This window comes from Letharia lupina (assembly GCF_014066315.1).
Source record: "Letharia lupina isolate WasteWater1 chromosome Unknown contig_17, whole genome shotgun sequence".
Lineage (NCBI taxonomy): Eukaryota > Fungi > Ascomycota > Lecanoromycetes > Lecanorales > Parmeliaceae > Letharia > Letharia lupina.
Genome location: NW_023502986.1, coordinates 1,029,597 through 1,056,878, shown reverse-complemented (window position 1 = coordinate 1,056,878; position 27,282 = coordinate 1,029,597). Strand labels below are relative to the sequence as shown.

The 27,282-nt window shown below is 51.1% G+C and overlaps 9 protein-coding genes across 9 annotated transcripts; 2 read left to right on the top strand and 7 right to left on the bottom strand.

Annotated features, from left to right (window-relative positions):
* Positions 1–3,212: 3,212 nt before the first annotated feature.
* HO133_003419 (uncharacterized protein) lies at positions 3,213–4,250 on the bottom strand (the record flags this gene model as incomplete). The annotated part of the gene is made up of 3 exons (XM_037294341.1): positions 3,213–3,404; positions 3,692–3,783; positions 3,944–4,250. 3 exons carry the CDS (start codon positions 4,248–4,250, stop codon positions 3,213–3,215), a joined length of 591 nt encoding a protein of 196 aa, XP_037149722.1.
* A 2,893-nt stretch (positions 4,251–7,143) lies between these two features.
* HO133_003418 (uncharacterized protein) lies at positions 7,144–8,928 on the bottom strand (the record flags this gene model as incomplete). Its single annotated transcript, XM_037294340.1, has 3 exons — positions 7,144–7,253; positions 7,363–8,537; positions 8,594–8,928. 3 exons carry the CDS (start codon positions 8,926–8,928, stop codon positions 7,144–7,146), a joined length of 1,620 nt encoding a protein of 539 aa, XP_037149721.1.
* Positions 8,929–10,097: 1,169 nt separating this feature from the next.
* On the bottom strand, positions 10,098–12,478 carry HO133_003417 (uncharacterized protein; the record flags this gene model as incomplete). Its single annotated transcript, XM_037294339.1, has 4 exons — positions 10,098–10,569; positions 10,656–11,735; positions 11,893–11,980; positions 12,037–12,478. The coding sequence occupies 4 exons, from the start codon at positions 12,476–12,478 to the stop codon at positions 10,098–10,100; spliced, it is 2,082 nt and encodes a 693-aa protein (XP_037149720.1).
* Positions 12,479–14,108: 1,630 nt separating this feature from the next.
* On the bottom strand, positions 14,109–15,934 carry HO133_003416 (uncharacterized protein; the record flags this gene model as incomplete). Its single annotated transcript, XM_037294338.1, has 4 exons — positions 14,109–14,286; positions 14,393–14,676; positions 14,736–15,631; positions 15,730–15,934. 4 exons carry the CDS (start codon positions 15,932–15,934, stop codon positions 14,109–14,111), a joined length of 1,563 nt encoding a protein of 520 aa, XP_037149719.1.
* A 1,312-nt stretch (positions 15,935–17,246) lies between these two features.
* On the bottom strand, positions 17,247–18,797 carry HO133_003415 (uncharacterized protein; the record flags this gene model as incomplete). The annotated part of the gene is made up of 6 exons (XM_037294337.1): positions 17,247–17,673; positions 17,737–17,832; positions 17,902–18,284; positions 18,342–18,446; positions 18,498–18,517; positions 18,578–18,797. 6 exons carry the CDS (start codon positions 18,795–18,797, stop codon positions 17,247–17,249), a joined length of 1,251 nt encoding a protein of 416 aa, XP_037149718.1.
* Positions 18,798–20,347: 1,550 nt separating this feature from the next.
* On the bottom strand, positions 20,348–21,456 carry HO133_003414 (uncharacterized protein; the record flags this gene model as incomplete). The annotated part of the gene is made up of 2 exons (XM_037294336.1): positions 20,348–21,277; positions 21,364–21,456. 2 exons carry the CDS (start codon positions 21,454–21,456, stop codon positions 20,348–20,350), a joined length of 1,023 nt encoding a protein of 340 aa, XP_037149717.1.
* Positions 21,457–22,745: 1,289 nt separating this feature from the next.
* HO133_003413 (uncharacterized protein) lies at positions 22,746–23,199 on the top strand (the record flags this gene model as incomplete). Its single annotated transcript, XM_037294335.1, has 2 exons — positions 22,746–22,758; positions 22,811–23,199. 2 exons carry the CDS (start codon positions 22,746–22,748, stop codon positions 23,197–23,199), a joined length of 402 nt encoding a protein of 133 aa, XP_037149716.1.
* A 65-nt stretch (positions 23,200–23,264) lies between these two features.
* Positions 23,265–24,961, top strand: HO133_003412 (uncharacterized protein; the record flags this gene model as incomplete). The annotated part of the gene is made up of 2 exons (XM_037294334.1): positions 23,265–23,661; positions 23,721–24,961. The coding sequence occupies 2 exons, from the start codon at positions 23,265–23,267 to the stop codon at positions 24,959–24,961; spliced, it is 1,638 nt and encodes a 545-aa protein (XP_037149715.1).
* Positions 24,962–25,286: 325 nt separating this feature from the next.
* On the bottom strand, positions 25,287–27,177 carry HO133_003411 (uncharacterized protein; the record flags this gene model as incomplete). The annotated part of the gene is made up of 2 exons (XM_037294333.1): positions 25,287–26,819; positions 26,926–27,177. The coding sequence occupies 2 exons, from the start codon at positions 27,175–27,177 to the stop codon at positions 25,287–25,289; spliced, it is 1,785 nt and encodes a 594-aa protein (XP_037149714.1).
* Positions 27,178–27,282: the final 105 nt, after the last annotated feature.

Below are 27,282 nucleotides of genomic sequence, written 5' to 3'. Positions count from 1 at the left end.
AATAACGCAGGCTGCGGCAGACAGTCGAGATTGATATCCGTGACGGGGACGGGAAAAGAAACGGGGAGCGGGGCGAGGTTCAAGCTGTCTGATGTGGGTTTAACCGTTGTTAGTTCCATATCATTCGGTACAAGTGCGAGGCGTAAGAGAGCTATGAGCGGAAGGAGAGTTGATAGAAGGAGAACGATGATTGTGAGAAGAAATTTGAGAGTGACTGCTGTTGCTATTGGCCGTTATTGAGGAAGGGTTGACAACAAAGCTCCACGAGGAAGACTGCTCGATTCGGCATGTGATAAGAGCTCAGTGTGCGAGTAAAACCCATCACTTCTTCCCCGGGATGTCGCTTTTACGGCTCTAACCTCTGGTATGGCTTTGGGTTGTAGAGAACGTATTGTCAACAGAGAATTTGACGATAATTGAATCCTGGAGAGCCCAGTCGCTAGATGGATGGTTGCCGAGTATGTGTTCAGTCCATTGAATAAGATTAAGCAGATTTTCATGGCATCTTTCGCGGAGCCTATCGCTGTTGCTCCATTCTCCGCCCTCTTCAGATCTGTGAACGAGGTTACCTAATCAGCGACGCTATCGATCCAGATCATATTTGTGTCTCTGTCACATCATTGCGCTAAGGCAGAGAGTGCTCAATAGCGACTGTCACACCACGATTTTGGTCGCTCCACGATCGAGGTTGGTGCTAGTTATTGACCATCATCAGTCGCGGTTCTTGCCAATTGAGCTCGCTTCATTAAATGTTTTTGGAGCGGTAGGGCTAGAGGAACGAAAAGGTACCTACTTGCCTACATACCTATTTTAAAACCGGAACAACTGTTATCCCGTTCCGATAATTTACAATTGATTTACTTGTCCGTTAAACAACCCGATCGATACAAAAGGTTCGCTGACAACACTCTGCAAGCCATCTCCTGTGATCTTCCTTTGGACAGGACCCGCCAAATCAACATGTCATTCTGGAATAGACTCCAGAAGTCCTTCCCTCGAACCGGGAATTCGCCGAAGGCAGAGAACCTAGCTGCAAGTCTTGTTGAAGCCGTCGTCTCTGTCGGTCTCCTTTGGAGTCTACGTCAATGGTTTCCCGAGCCAATGGAAAAAGAGAAGACATTTAAGGAACTCCACCGGCCTAGGACTGTCTCTTAAGCAGAGATGATGATGTACCAGAAGAGCTGCATCGAAGAACTAGCAGTCAGCACGCTGTGCATAGTCCGAGTCAGATGCTCTCTCCAATTCTCGGGCTTAGTCCTTGACCGCTACACTACAAGGTCGAGGCATGGGCATACAGGTAACGGCGTTGGAAACGGTCAGATCAATCGATTCTTGCAGCCATCTCTCGCATGAAGCACCAAGCCCAATAGCTGCCATCTATAAACAAAACACTTATAGCGATCTTGTGAAGACGGTTTGGAAGACTGTTGAGTCCCGAGATTTTGAAGACTACACTCAGGGCCTGACTACGCGCCGAACCTACTTCTGGTGAAACGGATGATAGGATCGGAAGATACTTCAAGGCTGTATCACAACCCGCTACCTTGAGGGGTGCCGGGCGGAATGGCTGCACTGTCAGCAGCAATTTGAACCTCTAGCAGCGATTAGCGTGCTCTATGACCCCACCAAGGTGAGGGTTTTGCCTTAACCGCTCCCTTCTATCCTCAAGACCTCCAGCATTCTGCAGTCCAGGTGTTACCAACTTGGACTCTATTGTCTGCATCATGTCTTCTTCTACCCGCAGGGGCCACACGAAGTCCAGGAAAGGCTGCCAGACTTGCAAGAATCGCAAGGTTCGCTGCGATGAATACTTTCCTCAGTGGTCCGCGTTCTTCCTCTTCGAGCTCCCGTGTCTATTTTTGATTGGTTCTACTAGCCGCAGTTGCACGAAGCGTGGTCTAAGATGCGCCTACATGGATAATCTTGCTGCTGTAGAAAATGCCTCACCGGTATCGACTATTGGAGAGTTCACTTGGCCGATTGAAATTGAAATCGGCACATATGATTGGCAGCAGACGAAAAGATTTCCCTTCCCTCACATGCAGGTCACTGCTCCGCCAAATCCTGACGACCTCTCAACCGAAGAATGCCGCCTACTGTTCCATCTGTGCACCATGTCGGAAAACCTCGAGCTTTCCAAATCTGCGAGATTCACTACTTGGGCGCACAAGATGTCAGAGTACGCTGCCCTTTACCTATGTTGACTGCGAATTGAGGCGACCTTACACAATGAATACCAGCTTTGTATCACTCGCTACAAGACATGACTACGCAATGCAATCATTGGTTGCACTCTCGGCTACTCATCTCGCCAGCATCTGCAAATCGGCTGCCTTGGCCCGAATAGCACTCGTTCATCGAGGCATGCGTTCAGCTTAGTGAGGCTGTTGGGACGCTCGTCCAAGAGAATTCCGACGCTGTGCTTGCAGCATCTGCTCAGCTTTCTTGGCAAACGCCGTGTTGGTAGGTCTCCCAAAGATTGGATCGATATTGGAGGCTTGGAAAACTTCGCTGACTCACATGTGGTTGTTGCAGGCAGGCTTGGGCTGGCTTGATGCAAGGAATCAATACTGTGAGATTAGCCAGTATACTCTTGGACCACAGCTAATCTCGAGGAGCTCCATGCAACTCTTCAAGAATGGAAAGCACAGTCTTGCTTCCCGGAATTTCTTGGTGACAACTTTTATGAGCTCGGAATCATACCGGCCTATCGAAGCGAGGTCCCTGGGCACGAGGAATTAGGTTTATTGGAAGGGTCGATCTTGTCACTGGAACGCGCCATGGCCTTTGCTGTCGATAGCGAAGACCAAGTGAACTCGTTGCGCCAATTACTCGTCTCCGTCCAGAACCTTCGAATATCGCCTCCCGGCCCTAATCCTCGGGATCAGTTCAAGGTGTTGCATCCGCTCCGGGCATGGATAAAATGGGCTCCCTGTCTCTTTCCTCAACGTAGCAGATCGAAGCCTTCAGACTATGACCACTTTGGCTCATTTTTATGCTGTGACATTGGCGCTTCAGCTGCACCTTCCGAGTCCAGGCCTTGCATACTACCCTAAGATGCGTATGGAGGCTATTGAGTCATTGGCGGTGGAGATCAAAGAATTGAAACAGACCATTAACTTGAAAGGCGTTGACAACGTAAAAGAGTTGATGGGATTTCCTTGCGAAATTGCAACCCAATTTCGGAGTCGATTGCAAATGGCAGAACAAGCTCACGGTACAATGAATATCCTGACAGGGGGAACCATGTCCATGGCTGACAGTCTTGCACTTGCTGCCACAATCGACGTTGAAGGGTCGACATGAGTATCCCGAGGATATCGCTGTTGCTCATCAACCAGTATAGAGTCCAACACCAGCTCTTCGAGGCGCATAACGCGATGCATGTTACATATGTATACCAGCTTCACTAGCAAACACTGACAAAATGCCTAAATGCTAGTGGAAGAAGTTGGTAGAATAGACATGAATTGCGCGTTCTGTCTCGTCTATGAGAATATGGCCATTTCTCGCGCTAAGCCTTTATTTCTTAGCGTTCTTCTGGTCAATCATTTTACCAAGCGCCTTCAATGCTTCTGGGGCATCTCACTCGTCCAGAAATATCTCTATGATCTAAGAAACAGCGTCTTAGCACCTCAAAACCGTTACAGTACAAGAGTGCCTCAACGTGTAAGGTATTGCGGGGACTTACCTGGGCACACGAGGCTTCGTCAAGAGTCTTTTCCCTCAAAAGATCGTCCCATTCCTTGCATGTTCGCACCTGGTACGCCTTGTTCTTGTACCCTACTTCGAACGCATCGAGCAATTCACCATACTTCCACATCGGAACGTGGTTATAATCCTCGCGCGGGCGGTGGATGATGCGTTCAATCGTGTATCCGCCATTGTTCAAGATGAAAAGTATGGGTTCAGGTCATGCCGTAATAGGTCAGAGAAAGCCTACCAAGGGAGTGATGCATGATCTTGTGAGCCTTCATGGTCTCCACGGACGGATAACCTACGATATGCAACACTGGCACATATTCGCAATAAGCTCCAGCAATGCTACAAAGGGCAGAGCGCTCGCCAGGACCGTATGTTGTCACGAGGGCGCCAATGCCGTTGCTAATGCGAGAATAGCCGTCTGCAGCATATGCAGCATTCAAGTCGTTGGGGCTTCCCTTCCACTCAAGACCAGCGTTAGGGATGAGGTCGAGAAGGGCGAGTTCATAGTCTGAAGCATGGTCACATCCTTTGACGCGAAGAATCATGTGAGACGGATTACCTCCAGGTACCCCGAAGATGGATTTGAGGCCAAGCTGGCGCTGCCTTTACATGACATAGCTACCGACAAGGGTATCTCCGGAGATCTTGACTCCTCCTTGCTGCAAAAGCAATCCACGGCTTGAACGAAATAGTACTGCTATCTCTCTGGAAGGCTTGACGAGCCGATGGACGACAGGTACTGCAGACGAACCTTGCCTTTATCTTGAGTACTCAGGAATGTCCTTACCTCGACCCCACCGACTCCCCACCTTCATGCACGGCCGAACCCAACACGCACAGTGCCGGCCCATTTAATCTGCAGGATGGAGTCATTCAGGCTCCCCTTCGATATCTACTTCTCTCAAGGCTCATCTCGCTAGACTGGATCAAGTCAATTTTTCGAATACGAAAGACGCTAGGGCAGTTTAGCTCCAACGCTTGGCGCGCACCGACGCGCTGTTCACTGCGTGGTGCTGACTACGACAGGTCATGACTGGCTGGACGAATGCAAATATTGCGAGGTGTGGCCGAGGATGGCAAGGAAAGGACTCCAATTGCTGCATTGTTGTCCTCTCAAACCTCTGCAGGGACTTACAGGGCTGCCTTTTGCTGGTCGAGACACACAAGCTAGCCTAAAAAAGCACCTGCCCTCTGCGGGCTTGGTCATGCATCTGACAGCACATCCCCGCTTCCCCCATCTTCCAAAGTCTGCCTTCTACCCGTCGCCATCCAGACATCCGACACGACCACACCATACTTACACTAGCCAAGGTACAATCATCTCGCTACCTCGCCCTGCTCGAACAGCGAGGACCCGGAAAAACACGATGGACTGCTACAGGTGCCGCCGGATGAGTGTGCGCAAACCTCAGCACAAGCAAGACGGACCTTCTAAAATATGCTTGCTCTGCAACAACCGATTTTGCGAGAAGCACAAGGGAGGAGATGAGGGCGTGTGCGAGGTGAATCATGACACGTACTGCAGCAAGACGGAGCATCAGGAACTACACGCGCCGGTTGAGATCTATACTACACTAGCGGAGAGGCGGGAAAGGTTGGGTGGTGTCTAGCTGCAATGCTTGGGTAGGAGGATACGTGTGTGGACGGTATGGCTAGATGTCGCCCATGGAAGTCCTGCGAGCACCTGCTGACGAGCACTCGAACAGCAGTGAGCTTTTCACGCTGCGGAGTTGCTTCACCAACCCATGGGAATCTGGGTAGGACAAGTCGTCCGAGGAATGGATAGGATGCTGCGTTATGATAAACTTGACCTGGAATCCCATTCGAGTACTCGCTCAAACCACGCTCCCCCCCTGTTCCCCCTCCTCTCTTACCGACTGCTGTTCTCCATGACGCATACTCTACCCTAGCTGCTCTACACATCCCCTCACTCCAGTCCTTTGAGAAAAAAACCTCCCTCTCTTCATCCGTCCCACTTATCCAGTACGCACAAAACCCCGGGCATTCTCAACTTCCCAACATATCCCTCAGTCACCACCCCAAGCTCGCACTGCCAAGCTCTCCAACCGCCCGTAGCGGCAAACAGACCGAAATCATCAAGCCCCCGCCCCCTTCCTTCCATGATAATTCCCCAACTCGTGTCCTGACATCGCCAAGCCCCCACCGTCAACGAGCGGTCCGACACTCGCCGTGGTATGCGTCCGGAAAGAGAAGACGGTCGTGCCGCCCTGGCGAAACGTGGCGTCGAAAGGATAAGTCTTGCAAAGGATCATCCGCCGAGAAAGACGGATTTCCGGTCCTGGAGAGCAGTGAGAAGATCTGTCAAAGCGGGCGATGGGTATGTACATGGCTTCAAACGATGAAGGGTCAGTCTCATTCCTACTCCATTCCCATCCCGATCTATCCACCCTTTCTTCAAACCAACCCCTCCACCAACACCTTTCCCCCCTGCCCTCCCCCGGTAAAGTCCACCACCCACACCCCCCGACTCCTACTTCCACCCACCACCTCAACCCGACCTCCACCCAATCCCTCCCCCGCCAGTCCATCCAGCTTACCAACCAACCACACGCCGCACCCAACAAAAACATTCCGGCCCACGATCAGATCAATCCAGAACCAATACCCCGCCTGTGGAGTGGAATGGAATGGAGTGTCGACCTCCTAGCCACACCTGGTGCGAGGGAAAGTCGAAGTCCGAATCCATCTAGAACCGGAGTGCGTTGTTGGGGGCCAGGAAGGAAGAAAGAAAGAGAGAAAGAGACGAGGGATGGACTTTTCATGTATGTGTGTGTACACACACACGAGCACGTACACGGGCACGTACACCCGTATCGATCCAGTGAATGGATGGAATGGAATGGAATGGAATGGAGCCTAGATAAGGATAAGTATGCATACAGCAAAAGAAAACAACAACAACCACAACCACAACTGCGATCCGTACTGGGCGGGTGAGTGAGTGAGCCGCCAAGCACGTTTGCACTTCCTCTCTCGCGTCATCATAACCCGATGGATTTGCCCCCCCCCCTTCCCGCAAACTCTTGGGGAGCTAGCAGGGCAAAGGGGGGGTGCATTGTTAGCATGAGGGTTTGTGGCATCATCGGAAGGGAGCGTCGTAACATTATCGTGGCGTTCGGGCTTTGAGAACCGTGTCTGGGGTTGTATGGAGGTTCGGGGTAGATGTGACCTGTTTTGGGATAGAGGGGTGAGTTGTCATGGAATTGGTGTGTATGGTTTGTATTACGGTGTGATGTTGGCAGCTATGTTAGACTAGATAGGAGAATGTGAAATGGAAAGATGGAGATTAATTGGATTGGGATGAAGGTAACATGTGAATGAATGAATGTGGCTTTGAATGGTGTTTTACAAGCTATAGTTCTCCTGGACTTGTGCGCCTTGGTATACAATTTTGGCCAAGTTGGATGGGCAACCTCCTTATGACGGACTCGCGTTCTTTGGCACTTGGATTTGGAAGACGAGCGCTTGGTTGTCGAGATCGTAGCCGCTAGCGTCTTTGTAGGCATATTTGCCGAAGTTGAGGTGGCCTAGGTACATAGTCAGCCATCTCCTCGAAGCCAGTCTCCTTTCTCTTAATCCAAACGTCCCCTTGATGAGAAAGAAAACCAGGTGGGTGAAAAAGGCAAAAGCACGTACCATCCTGAGTAATAAAGTCGTTGTCACTCAAACTAAACAAGAACCACTCCCCATCCTGCCCATCTTTTCCATCAACAGGCACCGTCGCCAGACTCTCCCATTTCTCATTAAGCAGGGTCGCATCTTGCGCTCCTCCATTATGCAGTCCGAAACGACCAAGCTGGGCATTAACGTTGTAATCCAAGAAGGTACAATACTCCGCTGCTTTGATGCCCGCATCGAGCACGCCCGTGCTTGAGGCGATGCTGCCGTTCGTTGCGTCGTTCGCTGCAGATTCGATATCCGTGGCTTCACCGGAAGATGAGATGTCAAAAATATCTGCGTGGCGGTAGACGCTAAGAGATGAAGACTGCCCGTGTCCAGCGCCTGAGTCGCGCGCAAGGACAAGGAATTGATCGTTGCCCAGGGAGTGGATCTCGGACTGTGCAGCCACTTTGGTTGCCTTTGAAGCTTTGGCAGTTGGATCAGTATAGAGTGGCAAAGTGACAACGTACTCAGCTTTGTACTCTGGGTTGCTGGAGTTGGAAATGTCATATTCGAGCAGTCTCGCCTGGAGACGGTATGGGTTGCTAGGTCCGCCTTCTTGGTCGAGAGCTGATTGCATAAGCGCATACAGCGTCTTCCCATCACTCGATATGGTTAATCCTTCAAGTCCTTGGTTGTTATCTCTTCCCGTCACAGTGTTGGCTGGTATGATGGTCTCATTGATGTTGTAGATCGGTGGTGAGTCAGCACTGAAGCTTATACTGCCATTGCGATGCGGTATGTACGCGGCCGGAGGCATAATGGCTTGTGTCATACGCCCTTGTGCTGAGAAGTGGTATATATACGGCCCGTATTCATCCGACACCCAGAACCCGCCATCGGAAGCGAGGGCAAGGCCTTCGCTGTCAATGGGAATATGTCTCCCGCCGGGACCAGGGCCGCCAAACCCATCACCTGTAAAGGTAGCAACGGGCAGGATTGGGAAGCCGGGATATGTGATCGACCCAAGGACGTCGGCGTCAAGGCCGGTTGTCGGGGTGCCATCGGGACCGGTGAAGAGGATGGTGTCTTCGTAGGTGAATTGGAGGTTTGGTCCAGATGGATTTGCAAGGGTAGCGTTAGGCTTGGGCGTCAGGGTAATGGCGAATTTGTGGACGCGGTTCTGGTAATTGAGAGTTCCTTCCGTGTTCCTACGTCTCCTGTCAGTACTCCTTCAAGTTGCGCGAAAAGGCTCCCCACAACGTACCAACCCCTGTCCGGGATGGCCCACAACAACCCCGTATAGCTCCCATTCTTCAGCTTCTTCCATGAGCTTCGATCAATAGCGATGGCACTACCATAGCCGCCCAGGGTATCGCCGTACTTGTCTGTGGCATTGGAGGCCACGAAGCCGTAGCCAGCGAGCTCTTGGTATGTGTATTGCTCTTTGTCGCAGGTGGTCTGATTGGTGATGGTTTGATTGGCGGCAATAGGGATGTGTGATGCATCAACTCGTTGACGGAGGTCTGAATACCTTGGGGTCGCTGATGCTAAGAGAGTAGAGGAGGCCAGGAGGGCGAGGAAGGAGGGTAAGAGATGCATTTCCGTTCTGTCACGCGAGACGAGAGTCTTGTACTTGAAAGCGGTCTTTGCTGTTGAAAAGCAGGCATAACCTGCGTGCAGAGCTCCATCTTATACTCCTTCATGTCTTTAGCAGTGACGTCGAATTCCACATCTCCATCATCAGTGCCTCGGTGGTGGGTGTAGATCGATGGAGATTTTTGGTGCCTTACAGGCGAGATGGGATGGGACCTGCAGATAGAGGACAAGCGTGCCAGCGCCATCATCCATTTCGAGCTCATTGAAGCCGGTATCCGAGTCCATGTGAAAGAAAGAGGGTGGCAACGGTGGCATCAATTCAACCTGATTCTTCCCCCAAGGTGAGAAAGTAAAGTCCAAAGTCAAAGTCATAGATATCACGTTCATGTTTCATTGGAAGCCTGTCCTGTCCTGCGTTGAAGATCAGTACGTATATGATACAATATGTGTAGATATGACCAAGGTGGCATAGAATCCACCAATCTGTACGTGACTTACGCCCAGGTGTTCTAGGAGAGAACACCCATTCAATATGAAGAGTGCGTGGCTTCTTGGCGGTAGGTTGCAACCTGTCCGGTGCAGGATTTGAGGAAAGGAGTAGCACAGAATCACGTCTCCAGGAGTCCCGTCCAGGACACGGCTACGTGTGATATCAAGGCAATTCTTTGTATGATCGGTATGATTCTATCTATCTATGCATGCTATGAACAGGTGACCATTCTGGTCAAGAGGTTTCCTAGCTTAAACGGGCGTACCCATGGCCATTCTCTGCTGAAATTTTCTTGCCGTCTTGGCAAGAGGCGGTACCATTCAAGAACTGAAGAATCGTAGATAAAAAGGGCGCACCCGTGGCCATATCCTAATCAATTGTCCTTGCTGTGCGGACAAGAGCCGGTTCTATCGAAGAATCGAAGAATTGTAACGGGGACGCACCAATGGCCTTTTTTGCTGAATGTTTGTGCTGACGAGGAGTGTTCTCAATGAAGAATCGAAGAATCGTAGATAAAAAGGCGTACCCGTGGCCATCTCCTGCTGAATCGTCCTTGCCACACTGACAAGAGGCGGTACCATTCAAGAATTGAAGAGTCGTAAACATGGAAACGGTCGTAATACATATTTGATTGCACAAAACGGGGGTATCATCCAGCCTCGTTGACTCGGAGCCCCTCCTCTTAATCCCATTCCCTATTCATTTCCGGATGCCTCGCGCAGTAGACCTCATGCATCGCATTCTCCACTTCATATTTCTCTACCACAGCTCCGAACCCGTAGCATCGACAAGCATCTTTTAGAATCTTCCACAGCTTCTCCCAGTCCTCGTTGCACAGCCAATCGGCGCGGCCACGCTGCTGCTTCATCCAAGTCCACGCCTGCACGGGCGTCATCTCGCCACGGAGCGGGATCTGATCGGCGCTGTTGATGAGGGATTCGATGAAGTGCAGGTCGGATTGGTCCATGGCAGGGGCGGTGGGGAGTAAGGGGTCGCTCCCATTATTCACCAAGGAATGCCAGTGCGTCGAGGATACCATGAGACCGTGGCCATTGTGATTGTACTCCTCATGAGATGTAGGGTTGGAATTGGCTGCGGCTTCATTGGAGCGGTTGATCATGAAAGCGACGTGGTCACGGCATCCCGCTTCGAGGCTATTGTACGCGTGGTCAGCAGGGTTCAGGTATTGGGAAGGAAACGAGTTGGGCTGGATGGCAGGATAGATTTGGGGGATACGTACTCGAGGATGAAAGGAATGGCGAACTCGCGTGTCATCTCCGGCTCCTCTATATCGGGCGTGAGGAGGCGCCATTGGGCAACCTCGGCTGGATGAGACACCTCGTACTTCGAGACATTGGTGAACGTGATGATCCCGTGGGGAGCGACATCAGGAATTGGTGGCTGCTGGTCGGAGGAATCGTTGAAGTAGGGGCTCTGGATTGTAATGTTCATTGCAGGGTATGTCTGATAGTCGCTAATTCCGTTTGGAGGCGGCATCTGCATTGACTGGACTTGGAATTGGTTGACTTGCGAATCCTCAGGACTGCTGTGGTAATTTGGATTCGCATAAGGACTCGAAGCGTTGCCGTAGGACGTCTGAGTCGCCAGAGCTGGTGTAGCATGCGCGTGACCTTGAGTAAATGCATGGTTCTGTTGCGGCATCGATTGAGCTTCAAACTGATTGGCCGGTACATGGGTCTGACTGCCATTGTGGTTCGTGCTTGCGTAAGGACTATCATAATTGGTATTGGCGTAAGGTGTTCCAGCAAAAGCAGACTCATTAGAGTAGTTGACTTGACTGCTGGGGAACTCCTGCGCGTAAGGGTTTTTGCCAGACGACGGTGACGTGTGGCTGCCTCCCGAGAAGCCATTCTGAGGAGCGCCGACGTCTTGCATGATTCCACCATGGACATAAGGATAACCTGGGGACGCTGGAGACAAGCCACGGCCGTTTGGACTGAAGCCTCCAAGAGCATTCTGTGAGCTGTTGGGGTGGCCGCCGTATGGTGATTCTCGCTGTTGGTTCGAGGGACGGGGCGCCTCGGTGGCGGCACGGCTACCATCGATACGTGCTGACCCTTGCTGGCCGTTAGAGGAGAGCGGAGTCGTGCTAAAATTGGGGACCCCGATGTTGTTGACTCGTAGGAGCTGCGTCAAGACACCACTCTGGTGTGTGAGTTTGCGGTTCTCTTCTGCCAAGGCAGAGTTCTCGTTGTTGGCCAAAGAAAGAGCATGTTCCGTCAGCCTCAGAGCGTCTCGAGCCCTATTAGCTTCTTTCTCGACCGTCATGGTGTATGCTGCAACCCTCTCGCGATGATTTCTGTATGCACAATCAGCGTTGAAGAAGTGAGGAGTTGACGTCGGGAGGAATGTGATTTCCTCGATGCTGGCAGACTGAGTGTTTGGAAGATTTGTTGCCAAGACTCCAAAAAAACCTCGATGCAAAAAATACATGACAAATAGCAGGGAAAGCATACCTTTGGGCTTGTCGATTCTTCTCTTGCTTCGAGTTCAACGCCGGCTTGGAGTCGGTCTTGGGCCCACGTTTCTTTTGCTGCTTTCCATCTATAGCTTCTTTAGCATGCATCTCAATGGCATGAAAAAGAATTGGCATGGCCTACTCTTGGTCATTCGGGGCGTCCTACCCAGGAAAGAAGCAAAGATATTCGGGCTTTTGCCACGGGCTTCACTGGATACATTAGTCCCAGCACTGCTTTGTGCCAGCGAGTTGTTGCGTTCTCGCATGGGATCACTGTTGTTTCTGCTACTGGTTTGGGAGATTGCAGGTGATTCCATGTCAATTGGGGTGGGCATCTCAAGTGGCCTCTGCGAAAAGCTTGAGATGCTCATGCCAGGCTGTTGCAGAGGTACTGGCGGGGGCCGTCTTGTTGGCTGGGGTGGCTGGAAGCCAGTTGGTGATGTTGTGTCATTCTGCGTGAATGGGTCAAACGGTTTCTGGGAGAAGCCGGGCATGTTGATATCGTTTCTTGTCACGATTGTGGGTGGGTGTCGCTTGATTGACTGTGAGGATGTTTGATACAGAAGGTAAGAGGAAGAAGTCATATTGCAAGTAATGGTTGTGTATCTTAGCTTGGAAAGATAGTTGCCCTCGACGAATGGTTTGAAGAAGGTAATCGTTTACATTTCGGACAGATGTTTGGGGATTGTATTTCGGCAAGCAATTGTCGTATCACCGGAAACAACATTGGTTCACCTTGTCGCCAGTCCCAGTGGAGTCAGAGGATGGTGAAGATGGATAAGAGCATTTGGGATGCTCTGTACAACGTCAATTTCTCCAATTTCCTTTTGCATGATCTACAGTGCATTGGTTGGGGAGACTTGGCGAAACGTCTCCGAGGTGCAGGGTGTGGTGTGTTCATGCAGGCTCCTCTCATCTCCCGGAAACCGGTTTGAAAAGGTGTGCTGTGCTGGTGGATAGATGTCTCAGATAGCAATTGCTTTACCTTTACTTTCCAACATATCACAAAACATTTTTATATGTATTGAAAAAGGTTGAACGGTGCGGACGGCAGGCTGAATTTTCTCTCTTTCTTTCTTTCTTAATCCAAGGTTCACCAGGCCGTTGAGATGTCAAAGCGAACCTTTTCTATAAGCGCTAGAGTATCCTTTTTCTCAGTACTTTTCAGCCCGCTTTCCCCAGGTCAGCCGAGTGAGTCCTGCAGGAGTAGCCCACCTGGCTCTCGGGGCAGCCATCGGAAGTTCGGAACGAGTGGAATTTGGCCGAGGAAGCACCAGGGGGGGGGGGAAAGCGGGGAAGCTAAAGATTCCTTATGTAAGTCAAAGCGTATCCCTGATACCCGCGATTTCCGTGATTTCGAAGTGTGGATTGTGAAGGTTATTTAAATATTGGGTCACCAGTAGTGGTACCGTGTGTTGAAACATGCCCGCAGTAAGCCAAAATATCAACTCTATTCTGACCTCTTCATTTCAAGAATATCATTCTCAGCTCTCCCTTCTTCCACCTATCTCACACCTAGTCTCCTTCTTTTCCCTTGTCCGCAGATTGCCTCTGATGTGCAGCACATCCCAAATGTCTTATCAACAAAGACTCTGTTACGAGTCCTGGGGTCCAGACTCAACCAACACTTTCCTGCGAGGGCTGAGATCCAGAGCACCAGGGCTAGAAAAAGATGGAAAGCAATGGGGTTGCAACCAAAGCGAGGAATAAGCAGAGCCAGAGGCCATGACAAAGGCAAGAAAGACTTGGGATTCTTACGAGTAAACAAACCATTGGTGAAACGAGGGAATACTAAGGAAGATGAACAAACAAAGAGCATAGCGGTTCAGGATCCGAACAACATCTGCGTGGGCTGAGGGTCGAGCTTACGTTGGCCAGGCCGACGGAGAAAGTAAGAGCGGGAAAAAATGAAGATCAACTTGGTTGGCTAGGATTGGCCGCTTAGGCGACAATGAAGGGAAGGAACGATCTTGAGCTGTTATGGACTCAGTAGTCCTAGTCCATGGATGCTGCAACAACACCTTCCCTCTTTGCCCGAATTATACAAGGAACCGTACAAGGACCGCACGCGGAGGGAGACTAGCCCTCGAATGACCATACTGGAGCGGGTTCTAGGGGTCTGGAGGTGGTAGAACAGTATCTACTTATGTCTCATCACAGGTCCATCTATAAAAGTCGGCCAGCACAAATCACGTGCAAACTGCACCTGATCCTTCAGGTCCTATCCCATTTTCTCAACACCTTCACCCTAACACCTTTGCTCTCCTTCTTGGGATGACCAATGAATGCATCGCAGACGATTGTCACATCATCCCTCTCCGTCTCAAACAGCTCCATTTCCAGTCTTCGAAAGACGTTCGCAATCGTCATATACACCTCTGCGTTTGCAAGACTACATCCGACAACAAAACGTCAGCCCTTACACCCTAAAAATCCGATTGACAAAGGAGAAGAAGGAGAAGGAAAAGGAGCAGATGAACGGAGATGAGGATGCGCACTTGAGCCCAACACAATTCCTCGACCCTTTTCCAAATGGATTGAAATACTTCTCCAATTCCGCCTTCGTACCCTCCTTCTCAGCCTTCAGCCAGCGATAGGGATCGAACTTTGTCGCCTCCGGGAAGATTTCAGAGCTCAGATGCGTGAAATGCGTGTTCATTCCCACGGGCGTTCCGGGCTCGATGACCCAATCTTTGTAGCGTAATGTCTCATTCGGCGCCGCGCGGACGGAGCGAGATGTCGCAATAGCATTGACACGCAGACCTTCCGTGATGCAAGCTCTCTGTTTCTCATCAGCATTCACTCCATCCTCATAACACAAAGCCGAAGAGGCGGACTCACCAAAAACGGCAAATTCTCCAACTCCTGCGACGGCATTGGGACCTGCGTATCCGGCATCGCTCCCTTCAACTCCTCCTTCAAAGTTTTCAGAATATCCGGATTCGCTAGAAGATGATATGAGAGCTGCGACAGCGTTGCACTGCTTGTATCAGCTCCAGCAAGAATTAACGCAAATCCTTCCTCATTCAACCTGTCAATCGTTTTCTCCTGTGGCGGTAGATTACTATCATACAACTCCTCGAAAATGTTTTTATGAGCGGTCGTTGAGTCCTCAATGTCTTTCTCGCTTTTCTTCTTCTTGCCCTCCACAATTTTGACAACTTCGACCCTCGTTTCCGCTTCCATTTGCAGGTAGAATGCCATACCCGTGTCTATCATTTTTGTAATCGGCATTGGTAACTTCTTCAGCACTTCTGGAAGCCAAGGTAAGTTTCGAACGAGAGCGAACGACTCCATCACATTCTCAACCACATCCTTCCACAATTGACTGAACCCTGGCAGATCCAGCAATCCATAACTCTTCCCAAACGCATAATGAGATATGATGTCCAGCGTCAAACTCATATATGCCAGTCCCAGCTCAATTTCCTTTCCCGCCCTTTTCTCATCACTCCCGCCCGGCGCATACTCCCCTAACGCCGTACACAGTAAATCGACTTTATTCTGTATCAACGGCTCAATAGCGCTTATACTCTTCTTGCTGAAGAAAGGATTGAGCGCTCCCCGACGCACGCGATGATGATCATGCTGCACAGTACCAAAAATAGAATCCCTGCCTGACCGACCAGCGAACGCCTCGCTCTTGTCACGTGGCCGGATCGAAGTAGTCATAAGCTCGTCATACCATTCTGGATCGCGGATGTGGAGCTCTTCCGGACTGATCCTTATAATCGGTCCTGAGGGAATCGTTAGCGAGCCCGTATGATCATCTCTCCTCTGCCTGCATGAGAATGCCGAAAGGAAGTAGCAAAAGCATGTGGAAAAGGTGTCCTACCGTAGTGATCATGCATCTTCTGAATTTGCCAACTGAACCTATTCCTCTTCACCACATCGTAGTAAAATTCATACCACCTCGTCGCGGCCGCGAGTCTGGGGCCTGGGTATTTGGCCAGCGGGGAGAAATAGAGGCGGTAGATGAGGCCGTAGAGGGTGTAAAGGGTTGTGAGGAGGGCGGCGGAGGCGAGGAGGGTTGTGTACATTTTTGTGTGAGATCCAACGCAGCACAAGAGACGGAGACGGGGCAATGGGACTGGGGTTCGCAGGATAAATATCAGTCCGAACCATAGACTACTGGCAACACAGACGCCGACTAACTCTATGCTAACCCAGCGTGAATCTCACAAGTATACATGTATACACAAAGCGAGAGAAAAGAAAAATAGTCAATCCAACATTCTCCCTCTCCAAACACAACTTCCACAACTATTACTCTACAAGCCAAATCCACCTCATCCTTCCATCCCCCAACCCCGTCTCCCCAATCCAGCCCCCCTACCCCTAATTAGCACACCACCAACCCCACTAGCCCAACTCCTCACACCCACGCACTTAGCCTCTGCCCCCCCCCCCAAAAACCCAAACTTCGGCCCACCACGACATCATCACGCATGACACGCACAAAGAAAAAACCCCCCGCGCCGCCCTCCATCCGTATCCCAGTGCCGGCGCGTTGGGTGAAAAAGTTGGAAATGGGACTAATGTACCCACCCCTACATTATCTTACATTACCTTACATACCTTACGGACTGGGGAATGGATTAGAGTAAAGCTCGGGGTGTGCAGGGCAGGGCACAGCAGGAGGCTAAGTGGGTGACTAGATGGTGGGGCACTGGGGGGAGGGGAAGGGGGCAGGGAGGTCGCCAGCCAGCCAGCCAGCCAGCCCGTTCGTTATCTTTTTGTTATGTACCTTATTATCCGGGGGGAGGTTGGGATTTGCGATTTGCGATTTGGGTGCCACACACACACTCCCCCCCCCTTCGTTTTCTGTAGGTGTATAAAAAAAGGGCACCGGGTCGAGACTCTTGAGGGAAAAAACGGGTCGGGATCTGGGGAGGGGGGAATTTCGTCGGTTTCGTACTTTATGGGGTTGGGGAACAATATTCGCGGTGCTGGGCTGGCCTATCGCCGGGTTTACGGTAGAATTGCGCCGTTGGGGTAGAGTACGAGCGGCGGCATATGCGAGGTTATCGCACCAAACACCCCTCCCCCCCTCCCGGTTTTTGGGCCTCGGGAGATGGATGGGTTTCCGGGGGTGGATTTCCGGTGCAGGGTGTTCAGGGTAGGTAGGTAGGTGTGCTTGCATTATTTCATCATCGTTATTGTCATTATATTGCGTACGAAGAGCGCAATTTTGATGGACTTACTCATGAACGTATTAGGTGGATGGATATATTTACTCCCGTGACCATGCCAGTATGATACAGACATACATCCCAACCCTGCCCATAATTACCAAATCCCCATGGCAATTCCAAAAAGGAACATCGAAACCAAGCCCATAGAGACATCAAATCATACAAAATCATGCCCTCCCCTCTCCGGATCCAACGAACTATCCACCCTCACAGTATTCGTCTTCCAGATACTATTTTCCGGCGCCCCACCTTTCACCCTGGCAACCGGCTCCACCTTGCTGATGGACCCAGGTTTTGCAAGGTAACTCTGTCCCACATCCAGATTATGGTAGTTGCCCTTGGTCTTGCCCATGAGGCCAATCTCATGGTCTTCTGAGTCCAGCCAGGGGGTTGTATTGTTTGAGGCCCTTGGATCCGAGAATTGGTTGTTACGTTTGCTGTTGTGACCTCTGAGGCCGTAATTGTTGCCGTAAGCGGCTGGGTGGTAGGTAGACTTGTCTTTGGTTTTGCCGGTGATCCATTGGATGAATTTGGGCATGATGGGAAAGCAGGCGCAGAGGATTATGGTTGTGAGTTCGGCCACGCTGTACACATTGTCAGTATCGTTAGAAGCGGATCGGGTTGGGTAGAGGCACAGAGACACTCACTTCCATAGCCCGACTTTGATGATCGAGTATGTCTCGTCGGAGGTGTAAAGCAAGTCGATAGTGTAGGCCAGGCGCACGACACTGGCGACACAAGCGCTGCTTGCAGTCAGTACATTGACCCCTGAATTCATATATTCCTCGTGACTGATTCTCCTCATGACTTACAATAGACCAGTAGCGAACACAGCCGCAACACCGATCTTCCTCGTGTTCGCCATCTGCAATTTCGAGATCGCTACCATAGGAAGAATCAATATCAAGAAATCGGAAAGAACGTTCCATGCCCCAATAGCAATATAATTGTTCTCAATACTGATGCAGTGACCTGGAGTCAATGGATTCCAGATCTTCTCTCGTGGCGTGCATGCGAAGATCTCCAAAAATGTCTCGATGAAGTAAAAGAGCAGGTTAGTCCAGATGAGTACGTGGACGCCGTAGAAGACGAAGTTGCGCTTGTGTGCCACGAAAATTCTTTTGTATTGTAGAAGGATGGCAAGCTTTGCGATGGCGATGATGGGCCCGTATATGATCGAGCCGACATTCGAGGTCTAAATCAGAGACACTGTTAGACTATACACGCCTGTTTGTCAAGATTGGGAGCCTACCCTAGCGACTTTAATAACATTGATCACATTCACATCCCATTGGTGACGTCCAGCTCCTTGGGATTGCGCATCTAATATGACACTGCCAAAAGCAAGGATACCCATCTGTATTCACATCAATCGAAAGATCGCTTGCTGGGTGGCGCATCATCCTACCCAAGCTACCAAACAACACCCTGAAAACAAGTCAGCTTTCTCCTCTATTTTGAGCTCGGGCAAATTTGCATAATACTAACAGTCTTCCCACTGAAAAGCTCGATCAACGCAATACTTCGTCAGCAGTCGCACGAGCACGAATATCGTTGTGAACGTAAAACAGATTGCCATTGTCGCATTCGCGACGCCCTCCAGAGTACCTGAGGGGTTGATGAAATTGGACACAACCCCCGCCGGAGGCATCAGAGCTGGCGTTTGAGCCAGCTCTGTTGGGGTCAGGCCTGCCAGAGGGTTTGCCATAGTTGCTCATTCAGGAGTCACGGAACTTCCTGTATATGTGTGGAAATGTTCAGCATATACAGAATGTTGGCCATCGTGGGGGCCAGCGCAGGAAAGCCTTCGAATTCTCCGCTAACCGTGCCTCAGGGGTTTCTTCACGAGTTGGACCCTTTAACCTCGCCAACGTTTGAGGTGTAGCAGGCGTAGTCTCGCAGCGAACGCATCTGATGCCACAACTGCCAGAACCCGGAAATGTCGGGCCATCTTGTTCTCGTTAATTTCCTGCGGTCTTTTTGAAAGCGAGCATGCACGTGCCACACGAGATATCCGCTTGGCTTTTCAAGCTTTAATAGCCGGAGCACAAGAATGGTTACGAATAAGGCACGGTTCGTTAGTGATCTCGGCATGACGCCACAAGCCACTTGCGGATCTGTGCCTACTTACGCACAGGGTCTGCATGGAAAGCAAGGATAACTCTGTTTCATTCCTCGCTCAGCCAGCTGACATGACGAGTCATAGCCTCCAATATTGGATGGACAAGAGACTCCAAATAGATTCTTTCCGTGCGAACCTTTGAAGGACGGAACGATTCGGTCGATACTCGCAAAAGGAAGCATTCTCCGGCCGTATTCAAACCCTAGACGGTAGCTCGGGTAGGTACTGTAGGTATCAGCAAGTTTGAGCACTAAAAGAGCTACCATATCACTTGTGTTGTAGCTCGAGGCCCGCTACCCGATACGGCAAGGCCCGCCTCAACCCTAAGGCAACCACGACGCAGCTAGCCATCGCCCCAACGTCCAGTGGCCAATGACACAAGGTTCGAAATACAACCGAGGGGTTGCTTGCATAGAACCGTATTTGGCACAAAGATAACTCTCCCCGTTGACAAATGGCTCGGACCAAAGATGCGTGCGGCAAAGAATTTGGCAGAATGATTGTGAAACACTATCACAGGCGGTCTGACAGCCTGCAGTATCACAACGTAGCATTGTGTATAGGTAGCATTGCTATGAAGAGCTACCAATAGTTCTATTATGGCTCTTCTTGCGCGTGTTACATCGTGCCAGAGCAACTCGCAACGTAACTATAAGTAGCGGTCGATGCGCTCTTTGAAAGGGATGCCGTAGACACTGCCTGCGAGTGAAGCACTAATGCTGCCCTAAAGGGCAGACTAGGTTATCATGGATCGTCTCGCGAGAGACCCTTCAAGAACAATAACAAGGTGTATTTCATCGAAGCTTTCCTTTGCTCTTTTGTGTCGAGAAGGCATGGAGGAGCGCAGCGTGCTCTTCGATTAAAGTAACCAATGGAGGTGACACTTCGAAGACTGGAAATTTGATTTGAGAGCTCCTCAACTCCTTCCAAATTGCGCTAGAAGAAGGCTATCAAGTCGAGAGATAGAAACTGAGCCTCGGCCTCATGTGATCCTGCTTTGAAGAGGAAATCGACTTTGGCAAAGATGATACCGCACCATGCACCTGGAATCGAAGCGGGGGAGCTCAGTTGACACCGACAAGGACAGGATCCCGGATTATCGGGGTTTGTGTAGTTGAGCTCGGAAGCGCACTCGATCATAGCCAGGAGTCCCCTTTGATCCTTTTGAATAGTGGCATTAAATAAAGCATGACCATCCACAGGTTCCAGATCCGAAAGGTCATTTTATCGGCTGAAACTGATCTTTTAGCGAGAGTTCGGAAGATGACGATAGCACCGGTAATTATTGACATCGCATAAGCGCCTGGACCCAACTGCCAAAAGGTGGGACAGACGACAGACCAGACTGCCATCGCGATAGCAATCGACCACCTGGCATAATGATCTCCAACCACAAGCGGAACTGTTTTTCTTCCGCGTAGTCCATCACCGGCCTGATCGTACATGTCTTGGGTTTGTACGCTGGTGAAGACAACAGCACCAATGATGAGAAACCACGGCCACGCAATCGGCTTGAAGGGACTGCCCAACAACTCGGTTCTGGAAGCGACTTCGGTTGCACCGGATGCGTAAGAAAGAAAGCCGCAGGCATTGATGAAGTTCCGCGTTATGCAACTGTGATCGGCACCTCCCAGATCGTTGTACCACCAACCCAGAAGTATCAGTGCCAAACACTGCTTCAGACCTCCCAGTTTCAGACTCGCAACGATTGCTGCAGGATACAGACTCCACATCAGCCATTTGGCGTGCTTCTCAGACAGTCTTCCGGACGGCATAGATCTCCATGGCTTATTCTCCCTATCTTCCTCGATCGCCTCTGGTTGTCGTTGGTTGTCGATGGCGAAGGGTAAAAGGTTGATCCAGCACCAAAATGCAACTCTTGGTATCCGGCTGAGAATGGCGGAAAAGTCTGGAGACTGATTCGTCGTAAGGATGGATCCTGAAAGAGCACTGAGGATCCCAAAGGCTGTCTCTGGCCCGACGATGGTCTTCAAGTCGCTGTACGTGAAAAGCCAGATTGTTTTGCCATGATAGAAGAGGTCTCGCTCTACTGAGATTACGGGCTCCTGTGGTCAAGCGTAAGAGAGGTTGGCCGGCAGAAGAAGATTTGCCACTTGGAAATTGGAAATTACCAAGAGGTAGTAACACTTACCATTGGTCTCTCACTCAATTCATGGACTTTCGCGCCCAGCTCCTGGACCTTTTCAAGAACACCAAAGGCGTCAACAGCGGTTTTAATATCCATCTTGAATGAGATGTGTTTGGTGTAAAATCAGAAGATGGCAGAGCAAAGTGTATATAGTATGGACAGGAAGGAGATACGGATGCAATGAATATGATGCGTGGCACCATCCCACTGGTCGATTAGGCCGGGCACGTCTAGCAATACTTTGTTTTCCACGGACATCGGAGTAATGGCCTTATCTGTCCTGGTCGTGATAGCTGCTTTGTTTCCCCTTGACTGGATTTCTCTGATGGCTGGACGACACACTCTGCCCAATGATGTGGGTGCAAAATTCGTGCCGCAGAATTCCACTCAGTCATACTGGTGTCCATCCTAGGCCAGGATAGTAAATCAATGCCTCTGTGGCCATCCAGCGAAACGTCATCAAATCCAGACAAGCATTTTAACCTTCCCGACGGCAAAACTACTGCATGCGTCGTTAGGGACTCATTGGCGCTTCTCATCTGATGGGTGAAGGTACCACATTTCTGTAATTCCATGCATGTCTGGGCTCTCGTTCCTTACGTTCAGCGAGCCTGGTCCAAAAAGCGCTCTAGATGGCCGTCCAAGCCAGCGGCTGAGGTATGACTGTGACCTCTTACTTTCCCTAGATGAACCGAGGTGTGTGTGGACTAGCTGGATGGCACAGCAGCATCCATCCACCCATCCATTCATCCATCCATCCAGTATGTAAGAATGTGGGCCTCGGGCCTCAGGATTCGTAGGACTCAAGCTTCCGGCATTAGAGAGCTCCGGCATTGAAGGATTGGAAGTCCGCCGCATTGAACTCAATTCTGTATAGGAACACATGGCGTGAAAAAGTGGCCCAATCATGCAAGTCCATTCTGGCGTAGACCATTGATTCGTGCGAATAAAGGGTGACCGTCACACAAAATCAATAGCTATGTAGATGCATGAGAGCGGACCTAAGAACAGATAGTCAACCTCAAAACAAGACAGCTGAGAAGCAAATTGCTATTCTCTTTTCTTTCCTTGTCTTTCCTCCACATTGCTTGTGCAAGGTCGCAGCTCCTCTGCCTGGTGCCCAAATGAATCAAAGGAAGGAAGCAGATAACGCATGTCTCCGCTTCCCCGATCTCAATCACTCGATCACGGCAGAGACCAACGCTCCACTTGTAGGGAGCAGCCGTAAAAGCTCACCTGCGTCAGTAGCAGCATGCTTACGATCCTGGAGACATCTATTGGAAGGAAGCACGGGACGAAGTCTAGATAGACCAGGAGCTAATGACGCAGCATGAATGCAATACTTTACCTTAGTATTTAAACGATGACACTATTTTAGTGTCCCGATGTTCACCCGAGGTATGTCCCTTTCTACAACCCAATCGTTCCGCTCGCTCCACCACTCTTGCAGCCGTGACGAGAAAGCGAACCGAATGGGCCTTTGGTCTCGCCGAGTTAACGGCAACAAGGGCATTCAAGTCGCCATACCCAGCTGACCGTCAAGACGGTTCAGAGGCTAATCAAGACCAGGAATTGGGAGACCCAAATGTGGCGGGCAGTCATGCAGGCACCCTTATTATTCCCCATGGGCTACCGCAGACACCGCGAGAGCCAATTCGAACTTCATCGGCTTTGCTTCAGCCTAAAGTACCTAGTAGTATCAGCCGACCTCCCAAATACGAAGCCGATGTTATCTATCCGTACAGGACATCGCTCTCGGCCAATGTGTTCAGTGTTATGTTTCTGGACCAGGCGTCCGGCGAGATTCAAGGCTCGTTGCCAGATCGACATGAAGCCTGAAGGCCCTTTATAGTGCTTGCAGTGTGCCCTGAAACCTACAGAATGTATGAACCTCTTCATTGAGAATGCTGCAACAGACAAAGCTCTGCATAGCAGCAGCAGCGGGCATCCTCTCTCACAATCTCATCTTCATCCGCAATGAGCACCACATTCAAGCTCCGCAGCTCTTCCGCTCCTTCTTACTTGTCTCCTTATTCTTATTTATCGGTGAGGCCAGAATATGGGCGCTCAGCGAATCAAGTCAAGCAGCCAGAGCGTCCGCGCTCATAGTCCTTTCATATAGCGCCTCTCTGTTTACTAGCATTGCCATATATCGCATCTTTTTCCATAAATTACGCAAATTTCCAGGTCCCATAGGGGCCCGAGTATCAAAATTCTGGCATGTGGGCAAGCTGTTAAGCCAGCCGAACTTTAGAGTGCTGGATGAGTTGCATCAGCAATTTGGAGATTTTGTTCGCACTGGTGAGTATCGTAGTACCTCCATCAAGGCTGAAAAAGTTTCTGAAGAAACATACATCTAGGCCCAAATGAGATCTCAATCCGCTCTCCCTCAGCAATGGGTGAGATCAATGGCCCCGGCAGCAAATGCACCAAAGCCCCCTTCTACGACCTTCTCCTTCCCCGAACCTCTATCATAACCACCCGCAACAAAATATTTCACGACCAGCGCCGCCGAATCTGGGACCATGGCTTCGGCGCCAAAGCTCTAAACCAATACGAACCTCAAGTAAACCATTACACCTCTATCCTCACATCCGCCATATCCCAGCGTCTGGGTACGCCATTGGATGTAACATCCTGGTTCCACTACTTCTCCTTCGACCTCATGGGCCAGCTCTCCTTCGGCAAATCCTTCAACATGCTCGCAACCGGAAAACGTCATTTCGCCATCGACCTGATGCGCGATGGGATGACGCTTCTCGGTCTCTTCACGCCCATGCCCTGGCTCGCAAGGATCGGCTTCAGCATCCCCGGCGTGGCTTCCGGCTGGAAATCGATGTTCGTATGGTCGGACGCCCAAATGCGCGAACGCATCGACCGTGAAGATGACGGCGAGAACAACGACATCACCTCCTGGCTCATCAACGCTTCTCGCGAGAACAACTCCCTCGAGGCCGACCGCAGTTGGCTCAACGGCGACGCCTTCGGGATCATCATCGCCGGCTCCGACACAACGGCCACCACGCTCGTCATGCTCTTCTACCACCTCGCCCTCGACCCGTCTCAAATCTCCAAAATCCGCTCCGAGCTCGACCAACTGGACGCAAACCCCGACGCCCGAGCCCTCCAATCCCTCCCCCACCTCAACGGCGCCATCAACGAAACCCTGCGCCTGCACCCGCCCGTCCCCTCCGCCGGCCTCCGCGAATCCCCCCCCGAAGGCGTCACCATAGCCTCCACCTTCATCCCCGGCTCCACCGTCCTCTGTCTCCCCGTCTACTCCCTGCACCGCCTCCCCTCCTGCTTCGAGCGCCCTCTGGAGTTCATCCCGGAGCGCTGGTACTCCGAGCCCGAACTCGTGCACGACAAGGGAGCCTTTGCTCCATTTTTCCAAGGGAGGTTTGGCTGCGTGGGCAAGCACCTTGCGTTGATGGAGATCAGGTCCGTTACCGCTGCACTGCTGAGTAGATACGATTTGGGATTCGCGCCGGGGACGGGGAGGGGGGAGGCGGTGGAGAGGGATATGGGGGATCAGTTCACGGCGACGCCGGGGAGGTTGGAGTTGGTGTTTACGGAAAGAGATAGGAGGAGTGAGGGCTGAAATCGGTGAGCCTAGTGCGTAGAGCCATGTGGTAAAGACCGACCATTCCGTTCCAAAACGAAGTTATACATGGGCTTTGGGCCGCGAGTTTCCATGTCGATTTTGCGGTACGCGGAGCAGCTTTGTTTTTCGGGCCCCCAAATACCTGTCTCCAGTAGTTGCAGGAAGGGTTGCATGACTATTGAGTCGGGAGCCTTGCCATTCGATGTGCACCAGGGATCGTAAACCCTAAGTTAGCTTGTCAAGGGCCTGAAAATCCAAATATGTACACGAAAATATGCGAAAAGTCGCCCCTCCGATCATGATCCTTGTTTTTACCACACGTTCAGAGTTTCGACCTCTTCCTTGTCTTCTCCGTCCCACTAGCCTGCCACCCAAACTCCAACTTCTGCCCCTTTCCCGCCTCCACCATCACATTGACCACACACACCCTCGCCTCTCTAAACCCCTCTCTTGTCGCCTTCTCCAATTCCTCCGGCGTCCTGACCAGATATCCGACACCGCCGCAAGCCTCCGCAATCTTCTCATAGCCGACCTCCCAGCCTAGAGATGTACTCCGGAGCCCACCTTCACTCTTCCCCTCCAGCGTCTTTCCCTGCAGCTCTAACCAGGCTTCGGCATCGTCGCTGTCACCGTGATAGACGCCGCCGTTATTGATGACGAAGATGAGGATGTCCATGCCGTAGCGGCCCATGGTTTCGACTTCCATCGCCGAGAAGCCGAATGCAGAATCTCCTTCTAGACACACCACCTTTTTCCTCCCCTGTGGCCCGCTCTGTCCTTCCGCTGCTGAGCCGTTATAGGCGGCGTGCGCCGCTATCGCATAACCTAGCCCCACGCCCATTGTAGCGTAGGTACCAGCGTCAAGACGTAGTCGTGGGTGAGAGACGGGGAAGATAGAGCGGGAAATGTCCATAGTATTTGCACCTTCCGAGACGTATACGATGCCTGCATCATTCGGTGGGGAGAGCGAGTGGAGGGTCTGTTCGATGATGGTGAAGGCGTGGGCGTAGGTCATTGGTGTTTTCGAGTTTGACGCTTTTGAGGCGGCGGTGGCTTCGTTCTTTGATTTTGCGGCGGAAAGATGCTGTATGAAGGGTGTGGAGGCTGGGTAGGACCAGCTGTCGAGCGCAGAGATGAGCTGGGATACCACGATATCGATGTCGCCAATGATGCCGAGTTCCGGATTCCCGGAGTTCCTCCCTATTTCTTCAGCTGAGATATCCACTTGTATAAATTGAGCAGCGGGGTTCCACTTGGGGGCGTCGCCGAAATGTAGAATCCAATTTAGGCGGGCTCCTAATACAAGTACCACATCTGCTTCTTTCAGTGCGGTACTTCGTGCACTGGCTGTATTGGCGGAATGGGAATCGGCAATGACGCCTTTACCCATTGGTGTAGGGAGGAAAGGAAGGTTCGTCTTGTTGATGAGATCTCTTGTCACGCCTTCTGCTCTTGCATACGCAGCACCCTTGCCAATAACCACCAATGGCGCTTTCGCCGACTTAATCAATTGAGCAATTTTGAATAACCTAGCTTCCTCAACACCACCCTTCGGTGCGTTAGGTATTGGTGCCGCTTCTGCCACATCTTCTGCATCCTCCACAACGCCTTTGATCAAATCTGCAGGTAGATCCACGAAGCCTGTGCCTGGTCGCCCATACCATGATATTCGATATGTGTTTTGTATGACATCTGGTATTGATTCGAGTGATGGAGGGCGCAGGGCCAGCTTAGTGTGAGGTGTGAGGAGGGAGATGGCATCGAGTTCTTGAAATGCTCCGCGGGAAACAAGGTTGGTTTCCGAGGAACCAGCGAGGAGGAGGAGAGGAAAAGCGTTTACATTTGCGTTGCCGATCTATGTACGTCTCATTAGTCCATGGGGGCTCTAGAAGAAGCAATGGTATATGAGTGAAAATGGGTGAAATGTATTTTCCTTGACAGCTACCAATGAGTACACATACACCAGCCATGCCATGTAACACGCCCGGCCCTCCTACCACAAGACATATACCTGGTCTCCCCGTCAAATATCCATAGGCGCTCGCTGCATAGCCTGCGGCCTGTTCGTTCCTAAAACCGATGAAACGGATCCCCAAATTGATAGCTTCCTCCGCTATCTCGACGACAGGTATGCCGACAATACCGAATATGACTGTGATGCCCAGGTCTCGCAGACTTCTGGCAATAATATGCGCACCTGTCGGAGGTGTCATGATATCGAGGGACAGGCGGATTGGAAGAGAAGGCCAGCTTGACGCTAATTTGATGATGTTCTGGACGGCAGTTGAGCGCTGGGTAGCAAGAGTGAAAGGGCAATT